This window comes from Anabrus simplex, chromosome 1 (genome assembly GCF_040414725.1).
Source record: "Anabrus simplex isolate iqAnaSimp1 chromosome 1, ASM4041472v1, whole genome shotgun sequence".
Classification (NCBI taxonomy): domain Eukaryota; kingdom Metazoa; phylum Arthropoda; class Insecta; order Orthoptera; family Tettigoniidae; genus Anabrus; species Anabrus simplex.
Window position 1 is genome coordinate 1059074213 of NC_090265.1, and position 23791 is coordinate 1059098003.

The following is a 23791-nucleotide window of genomic DNA, read 5'->3' on the forward strand; positions in this document are numbered from 1 at the left end:
ATTTTGAACCGCATAAAAACTGACCAAGGACTGTCACTGTGCGTCTACGCTTCCGGTCGCTGAATTTCTTCAACGAGCTTTGCATGGCTCCTTGATGTGACGCGAGACAGTACTGTGGATTGCTGCACTTGGTCTGGAGATTTCAACTTCAGTACTTGTGCATAGTTTTTAGACAACTTTTTGCTATCAGAATCATATGTCAAATAAATAATATGCTGTGTTAGTGCAGTCCAGGAGAAGTAATCACAAGAAGAGCTAAAATAGGATCTAGAATAACACGAATTGTTTAAATCATTTATTATGAATGGAATATCACATACAAACCAACAATGACAATATTTAACAAGTTGGAACACAAAGTAAACATTCAGTTACAACGATTATGGGCGATGTCTGTGAAATTAGCTGTATACTGGTTACCATTAATAGTGTTAGGTTTACAGTCAGTCCTTCACGCTAGAAGCGATAATGTTGTGCTTCAAGTGACTTCTCAGTTCTTCTCTACCCATGCAGTATTCAGCAGTCGCCACGGCCACTCAATCCCCAGCCTTTGCGTTGTAGCGGAACATTTGAAAGCTATTAACGACGTGAGGCCGGTCTTCTAGCTGCAGATTGTTGCCGAGCTGGCCCTTGACTCTCACTTGCGCAGAAAGTCGTCTGTTTCTGGAGGCATTTAAAAACAAAAACCGTATCCTCTGCCTGTCGTAAGAGACGACTAAAAGGTGTCTCAGGGGCTCTTAACTTGGGAGCTCGGGTTAGCGACCACGGGGCCCTTAGCTGAGTCCTGGCATTTTTTTAACTTACTTGTGCCGGGCTGCTCACTTTCATCCGTCCTACCGGACCTTCCTTGGTCAACTTTTGTTCTTTTCCGACCCCGACGGTATTAGCTTTGCGAGGCCTCGGAAGTCTTTCATTTTCACGCCTTACGTGGTCCTTGTCTTTCTTTGTCCGAAAACATCTTTGAAGTGTCGGATCTTTTCTATTTTTTTAAAATTTCTCACTAATGTTAATAGAGGAGGGTTGCCTAGTTAAATAAAATAATAAAATAATAATCAAATAATAAAAAATAATAATCACTACCACCACCACTTTTTCAATGATTACGAGTGTTGCATGAACTAGTCATCATCGTCGTCAAGACAATGAGCTCCTCAAATAGAAGGACGACACCTAAACCGTAAGTCAATCTGGTATTCTATTGGAACTTTCTACATTATCTTCAAGAATTCAAAAGATCTGTCATGAGGACATTCACCCCAATCATGCAACACTCTCACCCACAATAACGCCGATACCATGATTCTGTGAGCATTTTAACAATGATAACTTATGTATTTCGTTATAGTAACTCGACCGAAATAGAGTCCTGAAACCTAATTTTCTAATAGTGTGAGACTATTTGTAAATGTTAATATCGGGACCCAAACTGCCCTTTACGTACTAGTTAATTTTCAACCGGAGTAAAGTGTCCTTCTTCTTCCCAATTACCTGGGGTTCATACTTCGTATTGATATAACTCCGTTTTACAGCCGGATGCCCTTCTTGACGCTAACCCCAAGTGGAATATTGCATTAACTATTGCGTGCTTCTGTGGTGGTTTGTAGTGCGGTGTGTTGTATGTAAATGAGAGTGTGTATTGAGAGGGTCGAGCTAAAGAAATTAACCAGACAATGTTAAACTCCCCAATCCGGTCGGCAATCGAACCCAGGGCCCTCTGAACCGTGTTGACCATTCAGCCAAGGATAGAGATACCAAGTGAATAATCCATTTCTATTTAAAGTCTATATAACTAGATTAACGCTGTTGCTTTTTACTTGCATAGTAACCAGTTCACATATAGGAAAAGCTTGTCAGGTGGGGTAAAGTCTTTTTTTTTTTCTTGCTATTGGCTTTACGTCGCACCGACACAGATAGATCTTATGGCGACGATGGGACAGGAAAGGGCTAGGACTGGGAAGAAAGCGGCCGTGGCCTTAATTAAGATACAGCCCCAGCATTTGCCAGGTGTGAAAATAAGAAACCACGGAAAACCATCTTCAGGGCTGCCGACAGTGGGGTTCGAACCCACTATCTCCCGAATACTAGATACTGACCGCACTTAAGCGACTGCAGCTATCGAGCTCGGTACGGTAAAGTCTACCATCGGAATTATTGGTTTCCCGAAACACCGAACATGACCTGAAATAACTTAAATCGTGATTTTAATCGCATTCTTGAATTTATTCTAATCCGAAATTTTACCTTCCAGGTGCCGAATGATTATATACTATGACCTTTCAATGACGTATAATTATATGTCAGGGAGTCATTGAAGGTCATAAGTTAAATAGATGCATGTGGACGGCATGGAAGTAAGATAAATTGTCGACGTACGGCAAGTTTATATGTTCGTAATATATGAGTCGACACAACTCGCAAATTTATGGTAGATCTTATGGACGAGGATCGGAAGATCAAGCTCAGAACCCCGTGGTATACAGCGGACCACATGAAAAACAGGTTAGTCACAAGCGGGTATCAATAAATAATTACGGTAACAACTGAGAAGAAGAAAGGCCAGACATCATATCTAGTCTTAGAGACGTTAAGGAGGCCAGGGAGTGACTTGGAATTATATGCAGCTAACCATCTAACATGGTGTGACGTACTTCATGTGGAGAAGAATAAACAATAGTAGCGTGTGTTCCTTTGTGAATCTCTGTGATAACGAGTTCCTCAAATGTCAAAATCACATGTAATGAAGTTAAGATAGTGGCTCTCTGGTTCATGGAAAGCAACCTTGTTATTATTGTTGTAAATAATGAAGTTAGAATTTTGTTTTTATGCCAATCCTTGAATAATGAAAAAGATCGAGAAGCAAATAGTGAACACAGCTCTTGTATACGTATTTAAACACCCAAAATTGGTAAAGTTGAGGGCTAAATAATATTTAACAAGCTTAAAATAGCTCTAAACGACGTTAATTTATACGCGCCAGTATTAATCTATGAAAGTGGACTTGTAAATCTGTATGAATTCTTTCTAATCGTTTCTGTACGAGTTTCAGGTTGAAGCCAAATATGTTACTTACATTTGTGAACCAGGAAAGCTATATGGAGAAAATGTTCGAGTAAACTGATAGGATCCTGGTGGATCCGTGCTCTGCCGAAATGGATGAGATGGCTGGAAAAATAACCTGACTACCAATACCCTTACGATGAAGTGAAGACCAGATGAGTAGACGAACCTTGCCCTTTTTGCTTTACTAGTAGCTGCTTATAGTAGACGTAGATTTTTTTTAATATCACACAGGTGATATAAAGTGAAATAACTTGAATATTCTAGCGTGTTAACGGTGTTAGTTTAACGTTGTATTATACGTCTGCGTATGTTAGAATATCGTTCACCGTCGGAAAATATTTGAGTTACGCGATCTTTCCTGCGTTATTTCCGTATTATAGAATAACTGTGAAGTGAATGACTGATCATGAATGTTACAGGTAAGTTTCAATGTACCAGTGTGTGAAATAACTGATGTGGTGATCCTTTGATATAAATAATTCCGCGGAGTGTTGTGATGTGTTTATTTAATCAGATTCAGTGTTGGTTGTATGCATAATAGTGAAGCTCTTCAATGACGTTTGCTCGTTTATTTAGGGAATGATGATTATTTTCATTATGCAGTGTATATTGTGTAGCGTAAATATGTAGGGTCATCTAAAGGTATAGTTGACGGTATAATTAGTGAATGATTTATTGAATTGTGTATTGCGGTAATAGATTAATTCTTCGAGATGACCAGTAGGTTAGGATAGTGTTATTGAAAGGTATTTCCGCCGCGTATATTTGAGTATGATAAATGAGCGATTTATTTAGCATTGATTGAATCCGTACGAAGAGATTGGTTAGGCATACGAGCTGACATGAGTTAAGTTTAATATCACATAAATAGCGGAATGTCTTGAGTGAACACATAAGTAGGATCTTCAACAAGCTATTCGAACGTTAGTTGGGTTTTGAGATTATTGACACCTGTACTGTATATCAACACTTGTAGCATTGCTTGAGGTAGTAAGTTGGTGCTGTAGAGTTGTTTTTCAGCAGGTTGGAGAGATGCAGATGCAATGCAGACCTTCTGGCATTTGATCATTTCCTTGTATATGTCAGTAGTTAATACTTGATTTCGGGTGCAGCCATGCGATGCTGTAGGTTGGATGATGACATGCAGTTACCTAATTATGGAACGATAATGTTATTGTTGTGTATTTGGAATGTTTTCGGTGTTTATCAAAGAGCCGTTAGGAAATTCAAGTTATCATTTAGTTAGTTAGGTGGTTATAATGAAGCAAAAGGAAAGAAAAAGGTAGAGCAGGAAGGACAGGTTCGGCTAATAAATGTGTTAGTGAATGAACAAAGAAGATGAAGGAAAAGAGACTTAAACTGCTGATTTCCATTATATTTCATAATTATTTAAATGAATCAAAGTGTTGTGCGATGATGAGATTTGAATTTAATGATTGACAATTTTCAAGAAGGACTTGGTTTTCCAGTGCAGTGCGATTGATAATGCACGAGTATATTTGTTATTACCTTGCTTATCCAGTTGTCTGATTATAGTTAGTTAATTTTATTTTAATTAAAGTTATTATCCTTCCAATTTCTCATTGCAATTCTCATTTTATGCCTAATTTAAGTGAACTTAGTGTATTGAACAGATGTTGGATCATTATCGGATTAACTATTAATACGATGTGACCGCTTTTTCTCCGAAGGGCCATGCCCTGAGTGGAGGATCATGTAAACCACTGAATTCTAGCTGAGCACATTATGAAATTTATTAATATCTTCGAACCAGGCGTCCCACACGAACGGTCACAATACTTTGCATATAGATACATATATAGATACAGACCTTCCCCTCAAAATATGAATACGGCATTCTAATAAATAACGTTCACAAAGAGCACAATAGGTCACAACTCTTTTTTAGAGTAAGATCTAACTACTAAGAGTGAACTTTTTTACCAATCATAATTGGTTCCTGCAATAATAAAGAACTCATAGTGCGTCGTTAAAATGGTTTTTACTTTCCAAGTCATTATTCACTGCACTAAAACCATTCCTTTACCTTGGATGAATTTGCACCACGATAATATTCAAGTTCAAATCAACACTCGTGTATACTACCACACAAGTATTCGGTGGATTTCAGCAGATAGTTCAGTGCGCTTACTGTTAAGACAGTTCGTGTTCGCGACTTCGCCGGAGATTGCATTCAGTCTAAATCGCAAGGCACAGCAGAAACTGACATTGAGTTGAATGACTGGTTATCACATGCCGAACATTGCCAATGAGGTGCGAATGCAGAGCACCTCCAATCATCAGTCTGTCAAATATTCCAACACTCTAAACATTACAGCTTGATACATCCTTCTGCATTTGCTTTATCTTAAAACCTTTAGGGACGCAATTCGGGACAAGAATTACAAAAACATGTACGATATAGATCGTTATCAGCGTTTCCCCTTCCAATGAAATGGAAATTCGTGTGGCATTTCCTGCAATTTGATCTTTAGTTAAGTACATAAATACATAATTTATACACCTACATTCCAAAACGCAGTAGGCCTACAAATTCCTTTATATCAATCTAATAATCCATCTTTCTCGAAAAGGGGAAACAAACGTTTCATTGTATTCACGTAAACTTTGTTTTCGTACATATTTGCATTCTTTCCACTAGAGCCTTCACTCTTAGACAGAGCTCCTTCAACATCGAAACTAAGTTCGGGCTCCAAGATAGCAACAGGCAAAATAGTCGTTGAAATAAAGAATCCATAAAAGGCATAGTCTTTAAAAATTTTCCGAAGCTGCTCCAGCGATACCGCGTACTTGGAACAATTTAAAATTCTGAGTGTCTCAGTGAAACTGGTATGGTAGTCCTCTAACAAGCTGTCTATGTGATTAATTCGCACTTCCTCGCTAGCACTAGAATATAAGAAATTATGCAGGTCCAGAGCAGGAGATGAGAAGAATGAGACTTGTAAATCCACGAATCGCATGTCTTCTAGAGTATCGTTTGAGTATTTGAACATCATATTGTTGCACCACGTGTCTCCATGGCAAAGGACATTGAGCTCATCTTCCTTGCGAATGTAACATTGTACCACGCGATCAAACATGGTATCTACCAGCTTGTTCAACTTAGGGACATATTCCTCAAACCCTGGCCACTTAGCCACTTCGTCTGCCAGTGACCGCACAGCATTTTGATAGAATGGCGCTAATACTTCTCTGGTGTCTTCGCGAACTGGGCAGCTGAAACACTTAACTGCCTCAGGATTCTTATCATAAAGAGCCAAGGACGAGGCATGCATTCGAGCGAGTGTTTTCATGGCCAAAGTACAATGAGCTAGGTCGAACCCTAGCTGTCTCGTGGCTAGAGTAAACCCTGACTCTCGTAAATCCTCCATGACTATAAAAGGAATAGGTTCTTTGCCATGGTGAAGACACTTAGCTGTGAAAGGCGGATATACGCCTGGTTTAGCCTGCTCTAGAAGTCTGTGCATTCTTGGGAGAGTCTCTGATAGCATTTGTGTTTCTTTGGCAAAAGCATCAAGACTTTCAATAAGTTCTTCCCGCTGACCACCCAGTGGTTGACACTTAACGATCACTCGCCGCTCCTGTGAATCTTGCAAAGTAGCTATGATCCGATACATGTAACTGAGGTAACCGTCTCCGTCAGCGTTGGCCATGCTAACCTCATAAGATGTGACAGTGATGGTAGGATCCCCATCTTGTGACCTCAGAACCCTCTGGATGAAGTCCTTGTCCAACCAGGACGGTGGTCCAGGACGGCTATTTCCTTCTGCCTTCACCATTATCTATTGCAGATAAAATTGCCTGCACAGAAGGAAACAATATATTGTTAGAAAATCATATTAATGAAGATTCTTTTCTTTCCTTTCCTTCTCCTACTTTTATTAATGGTATGAATCCATGTTAAGTAAATCTAGACTATGTATATATCCTCCAGGGTTGGTTTTTCCCTCGGACTCAGCGTGGGATCCCATCTCTACCGCCGCAAGGGCAGTGTCCTGGAGCTTAGACTCTGGTGCGGGGGATACAACGTGGGAGGATGACCAGTACCTCGCCCAGGCGGCCTCACCTGCTATGCTGAACAGGGGCCTTGCGGGAGGATGGGAAGATTGGAAGGGATATACAAGGAAGAGGGAAAGAAGCGGCCGTGGCCTAAAGTTAGGTACCATCCCGGCATTTGCCTGGAGGAGAAGTGGGAGACCACAGAAAACCACTTCCAGGATGGCTGAGGTGGTAATCGAACCCACCTCTACTCAGTTGACCTCCCGAGGCTGAGTTGACCCCGTTCCAGCCCTCGTACCACTTTTCAAATTTCGTGGCAGAGCCGGGAATCGAACCCGGGCCTCCGAGGGTGGCAGGTAATCACACTAACCACTACACCACAGAGGCGGACGGCGTACGTATATAGCTGAGATGGGCTACGCGTACCCAGCGGCATTCAAAGAGTTCGGCAAACGTTTCATCTCCCTGGCCACTCACTTGCCTAGTAGGGGGTGATTTATGGCGGCAGTGGGCTTTAAAACGGAAGTTCGCATTCCCCTTCAGAAATCCTCACAGCTCTGTTGCCAATGCACCTCTTGTTAAATAGACGTCAGTCTCTCTTTTCAGCTCAGACAATTCACACTTGCTTCGTTCGCTGTTTGGAAGTTTTGGATTATTTCTTTGCTTCGTTAACTAATATTTGTGAAGTGTGTTGTTTTTCACTTCGCTTCACGCAGTAATGTGGAGGCCATGGGAATCACACCTGGAAATTATCGCATCAGAAAATCCTGAATTAAAACTGCCAGTGCAGGCAAAGGATCCTCAACCGAGCACCGATAACAGTGATATTCGACCGAGTAGTACTGGTTTCGTGTCCGCGAGTGATACTCAGCCGAACAGCAGTGGTTCCGCGCCCGCGAGTGATATTCAGCCGAGCAGCAGTGGTTCCGTGTCCGCGAGGATACTCAGCCGGGTAACAGTGGTTTCGTGCCCACGATTGATATTCAGCCGAGCAGCAGTGGTTCCGCGCCCGCAAGTGATACTCAGCCGGGTAGTAGTCGTTCCGCGGAGAAAAGAAAGACGACTAAAACTTTTAGTAAGCAAAGTCAACGGCTGGTATTTAACGCATATGAATACGTTATGAAGAACAACGTTCGCAAGGGTTATATTTCTGAGACAGCTAAAATGTTGAAACTTATCAGGAAAACTGTATGTAAAATAGTAAAGAGGGGACCTACAACTCCGAAAAAGTGTGGTAATAATAGGGTTATCTTTAATAAAATTGATGATTTTTGCTGTGACTTGGTGAGACGCGAGGTATAGTATATGCATTCTTTACTAAAGGTAAGTCACCAACCGTACAGGAACTGTTAAAACATTTGAAAAATGTGTGTGGCTTTCCTTGTGAAAAAACTGCTCTACGGCAGCTGTTGAAAAAACTTGAGTTTTGTTTCCGTATTCTGAAGAAAAAACAGATTGTAATGGAATCTGCTAGAATAGTAGCTTGGCGATATAAATTCATAGACCGTCTCCGGAAGTTGCGTTCCGAGGGATGCAGAGTTGTCTATCTAGATGAAACTTGGTACGGTACTCATGACATTGTGAAGAAAGGGTGGGATGATGGAACTTGTAATTGCATACTGAAAGCACCAACATCGCGAGGCAAGCGTATTATGGTATTGCATGCTGGAGGCAGTGAGGGCTGGGTTGAGAATTGCCTTTATTTATCGGCTAAAAACATTGTAGACTGCAAAGCTGATAGCCATGACGAATTGACAGCTCAAGTTTTCGAAAACTGGTTTAGGTCTCATCTTCTAGAGAACCTACCACGTGACCGAAAATGTGTAATCGTGATGGACAACGCAAGCTATCATTCGCGGCAGCTGATTAGGTTTCCTTCCATGAACACTAATTTTAAGGACATTATTAAGTTTATGGAGTACAATAACATTCCCGTGCCAAAACCTGTACCCATCAAGGCAGTTATGTTGCAGGAAATCAAATCAGCCAATATCAGTAAAAGGTACGCTGTAGAGGAGATCGCAGCCTCACGTGGACACGAAGTTTTGCGACTCCCTCCATATCACTGTATTTTAAACCCCATAGAAATGATCTGGTTTCAGCTAAAGACGTATGTTAGGAAAAATAATGTTACGCCAACTTTGAGTGCTAGTGTGTGTCACCTTCTTCGTGAAGGAGCTGGAACGATCGGTCCTGAGAGCTGGTCTGCTTGTGTTCGAAGCACCATTAAGACAGAAGTACATGAAACACGACACGGATAGCAACCAAGATAGATTTGTAATTCACCTAGCAGACAATGACGAGGACGACGAATAGACGTAAGGTAAATACTGCATTTGTTTTAAAAGTAGCTAAGTTTGCTGGCTATTTTTGTCCGAACTACATACTCTAATATTTATTATTATTATTATTATTATTATTATTATTATTATTATTATTATTATTATTAATCTGCTTACCCTCCAAGGTTGGTTTTTCCCTCTGACTCAGAGGGATCCTACCTCTACCGCCTCAAGGGCAGTGTCCTGGAGCGTGAGACATTTGGTCGGGGGATACTACCGGGGAGAATGACCAGTACCTCGCCCAGGCGGTCTCACCTGCTATGCTGAACAGGGGCCTTGGTGGGGGATGGGAAGATTGGAAAGGATAGGCAAGGAAGAGGGAAGGAAGTGGCCGTGGCCTTAAGTTGGGTACCATCCCGGCATTTGCCTGGAGGAGAAGAGGGAAAACACGGAAAACCACTTCCAGGATGGCTGAAGTGGGAATCGAACCCACCTCTACTCAGTTGACCTCCCGAGGCTGAGTGGAACCCGTTTCAGCCCTCGTACCACTTTTCAAATTTCGTGGCAGAGCCGCGAATCCAACCCGGCCCTCCGGGGGTGGCAGCTAATCACACTAACCACTACACCACAGAGGCGGACAATTATTATTATTATTATTATTATTATTATTATTATTATTATTATTATTATCCCAGTCCCCAGTTCGTGATTTTACTTTTTCCTTTGCCAGGCGAGTTGGCCGTGCGGTTAGGGGCGCGTAGCTATGACCTTGCATCGGGAAGATAATGGGTTCAAGCTCCACTGTCGGCAGCTGTGAAGATGGTTCACCGTGGTTTCCCATTTTCACAAATGCTGGGGAAGTACCTTAATTAAGGCCACGGGCACTTCTTTCCCACTCCTAGACCTTTCCTAGCCCATAGTCGCCATAACACCTATCTGTGTCGGTGCGACATAAAACAAATTGTAAAAAATTGTTGCACTTTTCATTTCTTTACTGAAAGCGAGACACTGATATTAGCAGCATAAAATTAATACGTATTTTAATGGGCCTACTTTGGTATCAATTTAAGTTTAGTCTTTGTCGAGTTTATTTGCCAATGCCTTCTTCCTGTTTTTCTTTCTTTCTTTCTTTCTTTCTTTCAACATCTGCGACCAGCGCACGGGTTAAGCACGAAACAAATTATTCTGCGATATTGTTTTGTGTTGTGGTTCATTATCAAGTTTTTATATTTATATTTTGACTTTAGAATAAATTAAATGTTAACATGTTTAAATAATCGCCGCAAAATATGACAACCTTGCTTTTGACAGAGCTCGCTTGCCTTTTAAACGACACGCGCCTCTTATGTCCAGAGGAAAGGAGCCGACTGTCAACCCTCATTATCACTAGGGCGGGCAGACTGTCGACCCTCATTATTACCATGGTGGGCCAGGTTTTGAGATCAGAAGATACCGTTGGGTATGCTTTGAGCGTCAGGACTATAATACACAGCTATATCCGTCGGCATGATGTCGAACTGCGTACATCCAGGCTATTAGCACGTTCCACAGATGCATTCAATGGTACTAGTTATGCGTTACAAGAACAATGCAATGATGACCATCATACTTGAACTGTTCAGTGAAAAATACTATGTTTCTGCGAAATGAATGAATCATTTTGGTCTCCATTTTGATGTTTATGACTATGAATTAGAACGAACTAGACTAGTCCACTTGGGGCCGTGGTCGTTAACGCGACGAATCCTTACGTTACGACATCGTGGCTAGGCGGTTCGTGTCGGCGTTATAGAAAATGTTTTTTTTTTTCTGTCAGAATGTTGGCTGGCAGGCCATGCTGTGGTAGTGTACGATTTCTAATCACTAGAATGCGTGCCAAAATCTTGGTTTAAATTCCAAACCACTCTGCAGTGTTCATATGGAGTGAAGGCATATGACGCTAAGATGATGGTGATTTTTCAGTCGGGTGGAGACGTACGGGTGTAGGGGTAGCGTGCCTACGTCTTACCCGAAGGCACCGTGTTCGATTCGCGGCCAGGTCAGGGACTTTTACCTGTATCTAAGGGCAGGTTCGAGGTCCACCCAGCCTATGTGATTAAAATCGCGGAGCTATCTAACTGTGGGATAGCGGTCCCGGTCTAGCAAGCCAAGAATAATGGCATACAACCGTGAGATAGAAAGACTTCCTCTGAGTTTGAGGAATGACATTTTCAAATAGTGATCTCGGATGCTTCGTAGTAGGTGTTTATATGGCAGAGATATAATTCGGTTGAGATGGAATTGCTTTTGTTTGGCTCTTTCTCAAGAAAATACCTCTAATTCATCCCAGCGAGGTTGTCATTTTAAGACAATCTAATCACGTTGGACTGGACCAAGTCCTGCTGCCCGCTTTGATGTCTTCGCATTACAGATACACGTATTACCAAACAACAATGTTCAATATATTTGTATTCTGCGCATTTAAGCAATTGAGTAGTAGACATCCTCTCAATTTGCTCGCACTATAATGGCAGATTTAATGAGTGAATTAAAATCGGGCGACTATTTATCATGATATTGTCTCCACAGAAACATATTTTAGACCACCAAATTCTCTTTTTTTATTGGAGCTCGGAGCTTTGAACTTCGTTTAACCGGCTACACGTCCACACATACAGATAATAATTAGAGGAAATATCAAAACATTGATTTTGTCATGCATTGTACGGGCCTACGTGTCTATATGGTGGCTTCAACATGAATATTAACGATAGTCTGAACACCAATACTTTGGTGTCACGACAGAAGGATTGTATATTTGGGATGCTCCTGACACCTGTCCCATTGTTTATCATCAAGGAGATCATTTGCCAAACATAATCGGTTGTGAAGTTTACGCCATCGCTTTCGCTGCATCCACCACTTCTTCAGAAATCCTTCGGGAGAACATGACGTCCGTGAAGGTATGAGGTCTCACTTGAAAGAATTTTCGATCGTCAAAGGTTGTATGAATTTCGTGTGTTAAATCAACAAATGTTTAAATGAACCGACCATCCAACGTACTAAAACTCCACGAGGAAGACGAAAAGAATAAACTCAGGCAGAAGTGACAACATAAAATACGCAGTTACAGAGACAAACAATTAAAGCTAAAACGATACGTTTCGAGAAAGATGAATTGAGAAAAGTTAAGTCACAGGAAAGAGAGTTATTCGCATACCTCTACGTCTAACACAAGCCAGAAGATACGGAGTAAATGAGACAGATTAAGTTAATGATATGGGACGAGGCAACCATGGCTCCCCTTTACGCTATTTCAGCAGCAGGTCAGCTACATATCATGAACAACAAATCACCTTTCGCTAGAAAAGTGATATTGCTTAGTGCAGACTTCAGACAGCGCCTGGCAGTAATTCGTCACTGCTTAGAACAGGCGTTATCCAGTCAAGTTTTAAATATTCTACTTTATGGCCCAAAATTAAGATTTAACTTCAATTCTAAACCATTAGTCAATTGGTTCTTCTTTTCATCCAAGTCAGAGTACAATGTTTTTCAAAGTAGCAATTTTTCGTCCAAGAAAGGAACAAGTTAACACCATCAACCAATAGGTGCTGAACAGCTTGACAGGTGACCAAATAACGAATATTAGCGTTGCCTCCATAATATGCGATGTTTTGTGCAATGGAACGACATTGAATCTACGGAAGCTAAACAAAAATATCGTTCATGCAGAAATTCAGACGGACTCAGCTTCAGGAAGAAACAAGAATAGGTTTAGCACCTGTGAATCCAGGTATACAATTCCTTCTTAAATGGAGGCAATTTCGTCTAAATTTAGCCATCTCTGTCACAATGAATATCACCAGGATAAATATTAAAGTTAGGGTAAATGTTCCCATTCCAGTGTTTTTGACGGTTGTATGCGTAGCTTTCTCAAGATTACGCAGATCCATAGACGTCAAAGTACAACTCGACATACAGTGCAGTCAAGATGGTTTGTAAGGAAATACTACAATACCTGTTTTGATTCCATTTCAACGCCATATAAAACCTGGAAAGTGTAACATTAATAGTCCATTTAGAATTTCCAATTGCTTTATGTGTAGTAATTACGACTGTCGAAGACAGGCTTATATAGGCCTACTAGTAATATAGAAGCAAACATAGTGCATTAGCTTGAGCAGGAGGCTATTTGCCCAATGTACGTGGTATAAATCTCAGACCAGATCAGTCTAAGATCGACCACAGATGCTTTCCTCGTAATTTTCTTCACAAAATTGCCAGTCAACACGGTACGATATCTTCTAAAAAGACCTGAGATATTTCACAAGCTTTAGCACCAGTAATCATTAGTGCAGGTACTTATTAGATTTTGGGAAATTGTTACTTGCTGAATGTTCTAAACTGACAAAGCTGAAATTGTTGTATCCCTCAGAGACTAGAACCCAGACATAAGTTAGGAAACAGTAGGAAATGGTAGTTCACTCTGACACATATTCTTCTTTATTATACTTTTTAACGCCATCTTTCCATGTTCGTATGAGGTCTATGGGATGACCTGAATGCTTTTTCCACCGCCACTTACTGGTCCTCGTTAAAATTCCGCCCTGAAGTGCTTCCAACACTGCTTGTGCAAGATAAGACGGCTCCACTCCTAGTTTCAAAATGTATATTTATTTGAATTCTTCCATTTCGTTTAGTGTCGATCGAACATGCAGCACTCCCGCACGTTTAGCTGTCAGTCTAATGCACTGTGGTTTCGAAATGAACGTTAGAGATGTTAATGTATCTGTCAGCAGCTCATCTATATATCTTATACAAAATCCACGAACCTGCTACGCAGGCGTAGCAGGGCGAGAGGTGATACTCCCACGTGGCGCGTCCCAGGTGGCGGATAGGGATGTCCTAACCGGCTTGCCGGCGGACTTGAGGGAAATAAAATACCTCTCGCGGACCAAACACACTACCCCCTAAGGGTGGGGGACGCACATGTAGAATACACCCGCGGCATCCCCTGCCTGTCGTAAGAGGCGACTACAAGGGGCGACCAAGGGATGATTGAATTAGAACCATGAAACTACTCTTAATTCGTACCATCATGCGGGGAACACCATGGGTTGCATGTACTTGCGAGTAGTATCACTAAATTGGTACGAAATAGGTTTGTGATTAGTTGCAGTATAAAGCCTGACCTGGTGGATTCCAGTACCCGTCCGTTGTACCCTTGTGGGCAACACCGCGTGTCTGGGCGTTGCCTGTGAGTTGTACCGCTATATGAGCGGCACCGTGGGTCAGCGTTGCCTGTGATTAGTACCCACTATGTGAGGAACACCACGGGAATACCGGCGCCCGTGACTAGTACACCTAGGTGAGGAACCTTACCGGTTTGCGTTGGCTATGAGTGGCGCCATTGTGTGAGAAACACCATAGGTCTGTGTTCCCTGTACGAATTGCAATACTTGTGAGTAGTACCATCTTGTGTGGACCACCGTGAGTCTTCGCTCCTTTTGATCAGTACCCCAAAATGACAAATACCATGGTTCTATTTTACTCGCGACATGTATCATTCTGTTGGGCCTTAGACGTGAATTTAGCACCCCTTCAGACATCAAGCATCATTGTGCTTTATAAATGGTCCCTTGGTCAGTAATACTCTAATTAACTACCTTCTTTTTGAGTCTGATCCACTGTTTTTGTTTGTTTGTTGTTTTTTTGTAGGCTTCATGTCCATCCATTCATTCTTCATGACATTGTTTATTTTATTTTGGTCAGTGGATGAATTTGAATTTTTTGTTATTTCATTTCGTACCATTAAGGGCCGATGACCTCGATGTTAGGCCCCTTTAAACAACAAGCATCATCATCATCATCATCATATATACAAAATAGCATGCCCTGACTGACTGACTGACTGACTGACTGACTGACTGACTGACTGACTGACTGACTGACTGATTCACCATCGCCGTCCATAACTACTCGACATAAAGAAATTAAATATTGAGGATATGTTTATTATACAATGTAGGTGCTCACTAATGGAGGATTTTTGGATATTCCGTCGCTAAGGGGGAGAAAAGGGGGGTGAATTGTTTAAATGGGCATACAGTATCTATATCTCAAAAATTTAAAATTTTTCAGACGTATAAATTGGTAATTAAAATCTCCTACAAAAATAAAGAAACACATGTTTTTTGTTTTCGAAAAATCCCCCTAAGGGTGTGAAAGAAGGTATAAATGGGTCGAATACCTTTTATGAGGACACTTATATCTAAAAACCTGAAGATATTACAGGCATAGAAATTAGTAACTGGAATCCCATTTAAAAATAAACAAACACGTATTTTTTGTTTTTGTAAAATTCAATTAATGGCGGGTGAACAGGAGTGACACAGGGGTGAATTTTGGAAATGACTGCTGTATATATACAGTATATCTCAGAAACGTAAATTGTTACAGACGTGAAAACTGGTATTTGGAATCTCCTGTGAAAGTAAAGAAACACAGATAATTTATTTTCAGGAAATCCACTAAAGGGGATCTGAAAAAGGAGTTGAATTTTTAAATAATAATATCTGTATAAAATCTCATAAACTTAAGATGTGACAGACTTGAAAGGTATTTTTAACCTTTTAAAAATAAAGAAACACGTACTTTTTGTTTTCGTAAAAAACACGTACGGTGGGGGTGGAGGTTAATGATTTTTTTTTCATTAGGATGGTCATATCTAAAACTAAGATGTTACAGAAGTGAAAATTCGTATCTGCAGTTTCCATTAAAAATAAATAAATACGTATTTCTTTGTTTTCTGCAAATCCACTTACTGGGGGGCGGGGGAGAATTGAAAAATTAGTTGAATCCTTTGTATGAGAATCCTCATATCTCAAACATTATTGATGTTTCTGACGTGAAGATTGGTACTTGGAATCTCCTTTAAAAAGAAAGAAACATGTATTCTCCGAGAATTAGAGTAGGCGAAACTTTATCTGACCCTGTAATAATTAAGAAGGGAATTCCTCAAGGCAGTAGTCCACCAGCCGCCACAGATACTTTTAAAAAAATATACAAAATTAGGTTCATGAATCGGTAACATTGTTGAAGGAAATAATTGAACATACCTGAATATTTTGCACTTATTCGTTCTTCACTTACAAAGGCATAAAAATCCTGGCCCTAATGTAGGTCTAATAACCAAAACTCAAACTGTAACACGTGTAATATGGAGTAAACCCAGCCAGCTATTGCAACAGATAGCACAATGAGTGATTAATGTTCGATGATCGCCTTACAGACAGTAATTACAGATAAAGCTCCTTTTGTTATCTCAGCCTCTCGGAGATAAATGACTAATATTTCAGTTCTATTTGCATCAGCGTTTGTCACTAACACCTTGGAGAACACTTAGTTGAGATGCTTACTTTTAGATTATATGCCTTATCTTTCAAAGTTTCGTCAATCAACATTATTTTGCGATGTCAATTTGCACCTGAACCACTGACACACATAAGAATCAGACAGAGATTAATAGGAGTAAACATTCACTTTCCCTCGGTGGTGTAGGTGAAGCAGACTTTTATCAACAAAACCACATTTTTCACCCTCGAATAACAAGTTAGGTGAATTTTCACTGAAAACACAAATATATATTATCTCTAGAAAAGAGCGAATGGACGGAGTTTTGCATTCCTCACTTTTGATATTTTATCGTAATTAATTTTAATTATTATCAAAGTACAATTCACCTCCCATGTAGATGCAAACCATGTGGATACCCACTACTGGTGTTGCTGCTATAGGTTAACTAGTTTCTATGAAAAGTCTACCTACGAGTAAATTATAAAATACCATTCGCTCATTCTCTCCCCCTTTTTTAAATGTTTGATTTAGCTGCACAATGGATAGCCACGGAGTTAGGAATTTCCAGCAATACTTGTTTTCGTAGTATGCGGTACAGTTTGTACACTGTTGAAGCTTTGATTAGTATCTAAGTAACGAGCCGCCCCGGATTCATACAGGAATAAGTTTGAATGCATGGTGATAGGTCTCATAAGATTTCCTTTTAGTCTACATCAGCTGTTTTCCTCTTGACATGTGTACGTAGGTCAGCGAATTGTTTTTCCAAGACCCTTCCCACCACCTGGCTGTAGCCTGCTTCTTTCTTCCCATGCGAATTTTTAACCATTCCTTCGTGATAAATTAAAATACTAAAGCATAAGCATTTTAAACATTTTTGCGTAATATCAATAGTGCTAAAAATCACTAGCCTTACTACTAACGTATAACCACCGGGCCAGTTGGCCGTGCGGTTAGGGGTGCGCAGCTGTGGGCTCGCTTCCGGGAGATAGTGGGTTCGAACCCCACTGCCGGCAGCACTGAAGATGGTTTTCCGTGGTTTATAATTTTCACACCAGACAAATGCTGGGGCTGTACCTTAATTAGGGCCACGGCCGCCTTTCCATTCCTATCAAAGCAAAGCAAACCTCCGTACAAGCCATGAAGGCCTTTGGAAGAGTGGAAGGTAAAGGCTTCCACCATTGTTATCCGCGGCACGTGATGGTGTAGAGTGGTTAGTTCTACGCCCGGCCGCCTTTGTCCCAAGGAATTAACCTGGTACTCATTTTTGGTGTAGGCTGAGTGAACCTCAGGGCCATATGCATCCCCGGAAGTGGTAATCTCGTTTCTTAAATTTTACGACTTCCTGACGGGGATTCGAAACCACGTCCCTCCGGGCGAACCGAGCTCGCCTTTACCGCTTCGGCCAGGCACCCCCTTTCCATTCTTACGCCTTTCCTACCCCATCGTCGAAATAATACCTATCTGTGTCGGTGCGACGTAAAGCAAATAGAAAAAATTACTACCGCTTAACGTTTCTATCTCTAGTGGTCAGTAAAATGAAGATAACTCCATGTCGACAATTCCTAAACCATTCATTCAAACTTCTATCTGAACACGATTATTTAGGTGCATAAACAAATTATTTTGATAAGGATTACGTGTTTAATCACAAAATATGATTTGTAATTTTTTAAATTCGTATTTTGCTGCAAACTTTAACATGTAAACACTTACATATTTACTGGTATATACCGTTGTGAGCCAGCCCCGTGGTGTAGGGGTAGCGTACCTGCCTCTTACCCGGAGGCCCCGGGTTCGATTCCCGGCCAGGTCAGGGATTTTTACCTGGACCTGAGGGCTGGTTCGAGGTCCACTCAGCCTACGTGATTAGAATTGAGGAGCTATCTGACGGTGAGGTAGCGGCCCCGGTCTAGAAAGCCAAGAATAACGGCCGAGAGGATTCGTCGTGCTGACCACACAACACCTCGTAATCTGCAGGCCTTCGGACTGAGCAGCGGTCGCTTGGTAGGCCAAGGCCCTTCAAGGGCTGTAGTGCCATGGGGTTTGGTTTGGTTTTTTTATACCGTTGCGAACAAGTTTCATAGAAATGGTTTTGCTCAAATATTCTTTGACACACATTCTTGGCATATATCGTTATCGGGTAACCCAAGAGAGCACTCGAATGGCCGACTTTTTCTTGACTACCTTAACAAAAAAAAAAAAAAAACCACTTATTGGCTCCTTTTTGTCAAAGACTGATGTTTCACAAATCTAATTATTCCATGATAAGTGCTAGAGAAAACCACACAGAAATACATTAGGCGGTTCTCGAGATCAACTTGCACGAACAGAGTCACCTATGCGAGACATTATTTTATAACTAGATGACCACGCAGGCTTCACTCGGTCTAACGATTACATAGGCTCAATAAATTTTCTGAAGTCTCCCGCCTTACAAAATACCGCATATCTTGTCAAATTATATCGTACAGACTTCAAAATTATATATCACAGGGCCACATGGAAATAATTAAAATACGAAGGATCTAACAGAGAGAAGAAGATGAAAACCGGCTGAGGCAATGACCAGCCACACTACAGAATAAACCGTTTTGAAGCTCGACATTGGTGATGTTGGACTTTCTGGGATGTGACAAGCCTCGCTGCCCTCCAGAATGTGTTTTCGATACTTTTGAAGCCATTTATTGTCCATATGTCACAACATTTTACGAAAGAAATATTTTCTTCACACTTTTTCGCACCAGAGTGTTCTCAAACGTTCATTATTTGGTTTCATTTTGTTGTAGAACTGACTAATACGATTCCAAAGACACCTCACACTACGCTATCACCCCGGAGCCCTGAGTTACTATAATTGTTAGCCGCGTATCACGGTGGTTTTAGTACGTGATGACTACGGCACTATTGCATAGCCCAATGACGTCATACCGAGGTCAGACTCCTGTTACAGTGTACATTGGTCCTTCTCCTTTAAAATGAGATACAGAGCACAGTCATTACCAGTATATTCTCTAGATACTATCTCAATCTTTAAACCCATGTTTTTGTATTAATAATAATGTTAGTGTTTTACTTCCCACTAACTACATTTTTACGGTTTTTGGAGAGTCCGGGGTTCCAGAATGTTGTTCCACAGGAATTCTTTACGCGCCGATAAATCTACCGACACGACACTGGCGTACTTGCGCCCCTTCAAATACCGTCGGACTGCGCAGAATCGAATCTGCCAATTGGGATCAGAAGGCCAGCGCCTCAACCGTCTATGCCACTTAGCTCAGCGTTCCTAGCAATAAAACTAAAAAGTATTCCGGTAGAAATTACGGCAGTTCGATGGTACGTATTCCAACTCTGAACTAAGTACAAGGATGATGAAGAAAAAAATAATATGAAATAAAATAAAATTAGGTACTTAAGAAGTGAGACACTTTAGCGGTACTTGCCTTGTTAGAAGCTGCAGACTGATACCTGAACTGATGCGAAATGAAGATCACACAACAGTACTTATAGTCTGTTATCTGTCTTGGTATTTGCCTTGCGCGCTTCGCAGAGGAGGACCGACTGCTATACTAAAGTGATAACAAGACCGCACACTGTCAGCTGCGCAGTAGCGTGTCACTGGGGAAGCAATGTCCATGCGCGGATCGCCATGTTATGGGCGCTCTTCCGCTCGCCGAGGTGATTGCAGAATGGAATTCTTACATGAACTTGCATTACACAGGCAAAAACACGATAAGAACAGAAATTAATTATATAAATCTAAAATAATATTTTAATCCGGTGCCGCAATAGGATGCAGAAGTTCCGTACGGAATTTCTCGTCAGTTCGTAAACCAAAACTACTGCGTTTTTTAAATTAAATCAAATGCCATGCATAAGTTACACAAATAATCCTGAGGGCTGAAGTGGTAATAGTTGACCAAGAAATGTAACATATTTATGTTTGTACTTTCACAGTGATTCTTGGTGTGTGTCTATTGTGACCGTTCGTAGACGCCTGGTTCGAAGGTAACAATAAACTTCATAATGTGCTCAGCTAGAATTCAGTGGTTTACATGATCCTCCACTCAGGGCATGGCCCTTCGGAGAGAAAGCGGTCAGATCCTATCAATAATTAATCAGATAATGATTCAACATCATTTTGTTTGAGTCATCAGTCCATAGACTGGTTTGATGCAGCCCTCCATGCCACCCTATCCTGTGCTAACCTTTTCATTTCTACGTAACTATTGCATCCTACATCTGCTCTAATCTGTTTGTCATATTCATACCTTGGTCTACCCCTACCATTCTTGCCACCTACACTTCCTTCAAAAACCAACTGAACAAGTCCTGGGTGTCTTAAGATGTGTCCTATCATTCTATCTCTTCTTCTCGTCAAATTTAGCCAAATCGATCTCCTCTCACCAATTCGATTCAGTATCTCTTCATTCGTGATTCGATCTATCCATCTCACCTTCAGCATTCTTCTGTAACACCACATTTCAAAAGCTTCTATTCTCTTTCTTTCTGAGCTAGTTATCGTCCATGTTTCACTTCCATACAATGCCACGCTCCACACAAAAGTCTTCAAATACATCTTTCTAATTCCGATATCAATGTTTGAAGTGAGCAAATTTCTTTTCTTAAGAAAGCTCTTCCTTGCTTGTGCTAGTCTGCATTTTATGTCCTCCTTACTTCTGCCATCGTTAGTTATTTTACTACCCACGTAACAATATTCATCTACTTCCTTTAAGACTTCGTTTCCTAATCTAATATTTCCTACATCACCTGCCTTCGTTCGACTGCACTCCATTACTTTTGTTTTGGACTTATTTATTTTCATCTTGTACTCCTTACCTAAGACTTCATCCATACCATTCAGAAACTTCTCGAGATCTTCTGCAGTCTCAGATAAAATAACAATATCATCGGCAAATCTCAAGGTTTTGATTCCTCTCCTTGGACTGTGATTCCCTTTCCAAATTTCCCTTTGATTTCCTTTACTGCCTGTTCTATGTAAACATTGAAAAGGAGAGGGGACAAACTGCAGCCTTGCCTCACTCCTTTCTGGATTGCTGATTCTTTTTCAAAGCCCTCGATTCTTATCACTGCAGACTGATTTTATACAGGTTGTAGAGAATTCTTCGTTCTCGGTATCTGATCCCTATCATCTTCAGAATCATAAATAGCCTGGTCCAATCAACATTATCGAATGCCTTTTCTAGATCTACGAATGCCATGTACGTGGGCTTGTCCTTCTTGATTCGATCCTCTAAGATCAGACGTACAGTCAGGATTGCTTCACGTGTTCGTACATTTCTTCTGAAGCCAAAATGATCTCCCCCCAACTCAGCTTCAACTTGTTTCTCCATTCTTCTGTAAATAATACGTGTTAAAATTTTGCAGTCATGAGATACTAAACTAATGGTGCGGTAGTTTTCACACCTGTCAGCACCGGCTTTCTTGGGAATAGGTATAACAACATTCTGCCGAAAATCGGATGGGACTTCTCCTGTCTCATACATCTTGCACAGTAAATGAAATAACCTTACCATGCTGGTTTCTCCTAAGGCAGTCAGTAATTCAGAGGGAATATCATCAATTCCAGGTGCCTTGTTCCTATTTAGGTCACTCACAGCTCTGTCAAACTCTGACCTCAAAATTGGGTCTCCCATTTCATCAGCATCAACAGCCTCTTCATGTTCCAGAACCAAATTATCTACATCGTTACCTTGGTACAACTGTTGGATATGCTTCTGCCATCTTTCTGCTTTGTCCTCTTTCCCTAGAAGTGGCTTTCCATCTGAGCTCTTAATATTCATGCACCTAGATTTCCTTTCTCCAAACGTTTCCTTGATTTTCCTGTACGCAGCATCTACCTTTCCCAGGACCATACAGCCTTCTACATACTTGCACATCTCCTTCAGCCATTCTTCCTTAGCTACCTTACACTTTCTATCCACTTCATTCTTTAATCGCCTGTATTCTTTTCTGCCCTCTTCATTTCTAGCATTCTTGTATTTTCGTCGTTCATCAATCAGGTCTAGTATCTCCTGAGTTATCCACTGATTCTTAGTTGATCTTTTCTTCCTTCCTAACATTTCTTCAGCAGCCCTACTGACTTCATTTTTCATGACTCTTCACTCTTCCTCTACTGTGTTTCCTTCGGCCTTTTAATTTAGTCCTTGTGCAACATGTTCCTTGAAACAATCCCTCACACTCTTTTCTTTCAACTTGTCTAGATCCCATCTTTTTTCATTCTTTCCTTTCTTCAATTTCTTCAACTTCAGATGGCATTTCATGACCAACAAGTTGTGGTCAGAGTCCACGTCTGCTCCTGGGAAAGTTTTGCAATCCAACACCTGGTTTCTGAATCTCTGCCTAATCATAATGTAGTCTATTTGATACCTTCCAGTGTCTCCAGGTCTCGTCCACGTATACAGCCGTCGTTTGTGGTGTTTGAACCAAGTATTGACGAGGACTAAATTATGATCAGTGCAGAATTCAACCAGCCGACTTCCTCTTTCGTTCCTTTGTCCCAATCCAAATTCTCCTACTGTGCTACCTTCTCTTCCTTGGCCTACCACTGCATTCCAGTCTCCCATCACAATTAGATTCTCGTCAACTTTGACATATTGTATTAAATCTTCTATCTCCTCATATATTCTTTCAATTTCTTCGTCATCCGCTGAACTAGTAGGCATATAGACCTGCACTATTGTGGTGGGCATTGGTTTGGTGTCTATCTTGGCGACAATAATTCTTTCACTATGCTGGTCGTAGTAGCTTATCCGCTGCCCTATTTTCTTATTCATTACTAGCGAATGTACCCGTGCTTCGCTACGGTATTCTACATTGTATTTGAATATCGACGTAAATAGTGTACATGCAGTAAATAAGATTGTTTTAAAATTGCATGTCTCTTAGCGTTATCCGAGAAAGAGCATGGGGAGGTCCCCGTACGTTGTTTCCAATGTAAAAAGTTTGTTATGTATTTGTAATATAACGGCAGGCTCACTTGTCTACTGCCATTCACAATCGAGTTGGGAAGTTTACATTATAATTGCAGGCCCCATTGCCTACTACGCGGACAGAATCGATTTGGGGAGTATCGT

General features: G+C 41.0%; 2 protein-coding genes across 3 annotated transcripts in view; both read right to left on the bottom strand.

Moving 5' to 3' along the window:
* Positions 1-6857, bottom strand: part of LOC137496878 (uncharacterized) — a 60441-nt gene extending 53584 nt beyond the window's left edge. The window contains exon 1 of the mRNA XM_068225377.1: positions 6741-6857. The gene's annotated coding sequence lies outside the window, so the exon portion shown is untranslated. The remainder of the gene's footprint in view (positions 1-6740) is intronic.
* LOC136876079 (uncharacterized) lies at positions 287-20247 on the bottom strand. 2 transcript variants are annotated; one of them, XM_068225375.1, is made up of 2 exons: positions 20138-20247; positions 287-6882 (listed from the first exon to the last, which is right to left on the bottom strand). In XM_068225375.1, exon 2 carries the CDS (start codon positions 6858-6860, stop codon positions 5625-5627), a length of 1236 nt encoding a protein of 411 aa, XP_068081476.1. In that variant the 5' UTR covers positions 6861-6882; positions 20138-20247; the 3' UTR covers positions 287-5624. The 2 variants fall into 2 exon arrangements, with proteins under 2 accessions (XP_068081476.1, XP_068081477.1); XM_068225376.1 differs by lacking the exon at positions 20138-20247 and adding an exon at positions 16460-16572.
* Positions 20248-23791: the final 3544 nt, after the last annotated feature.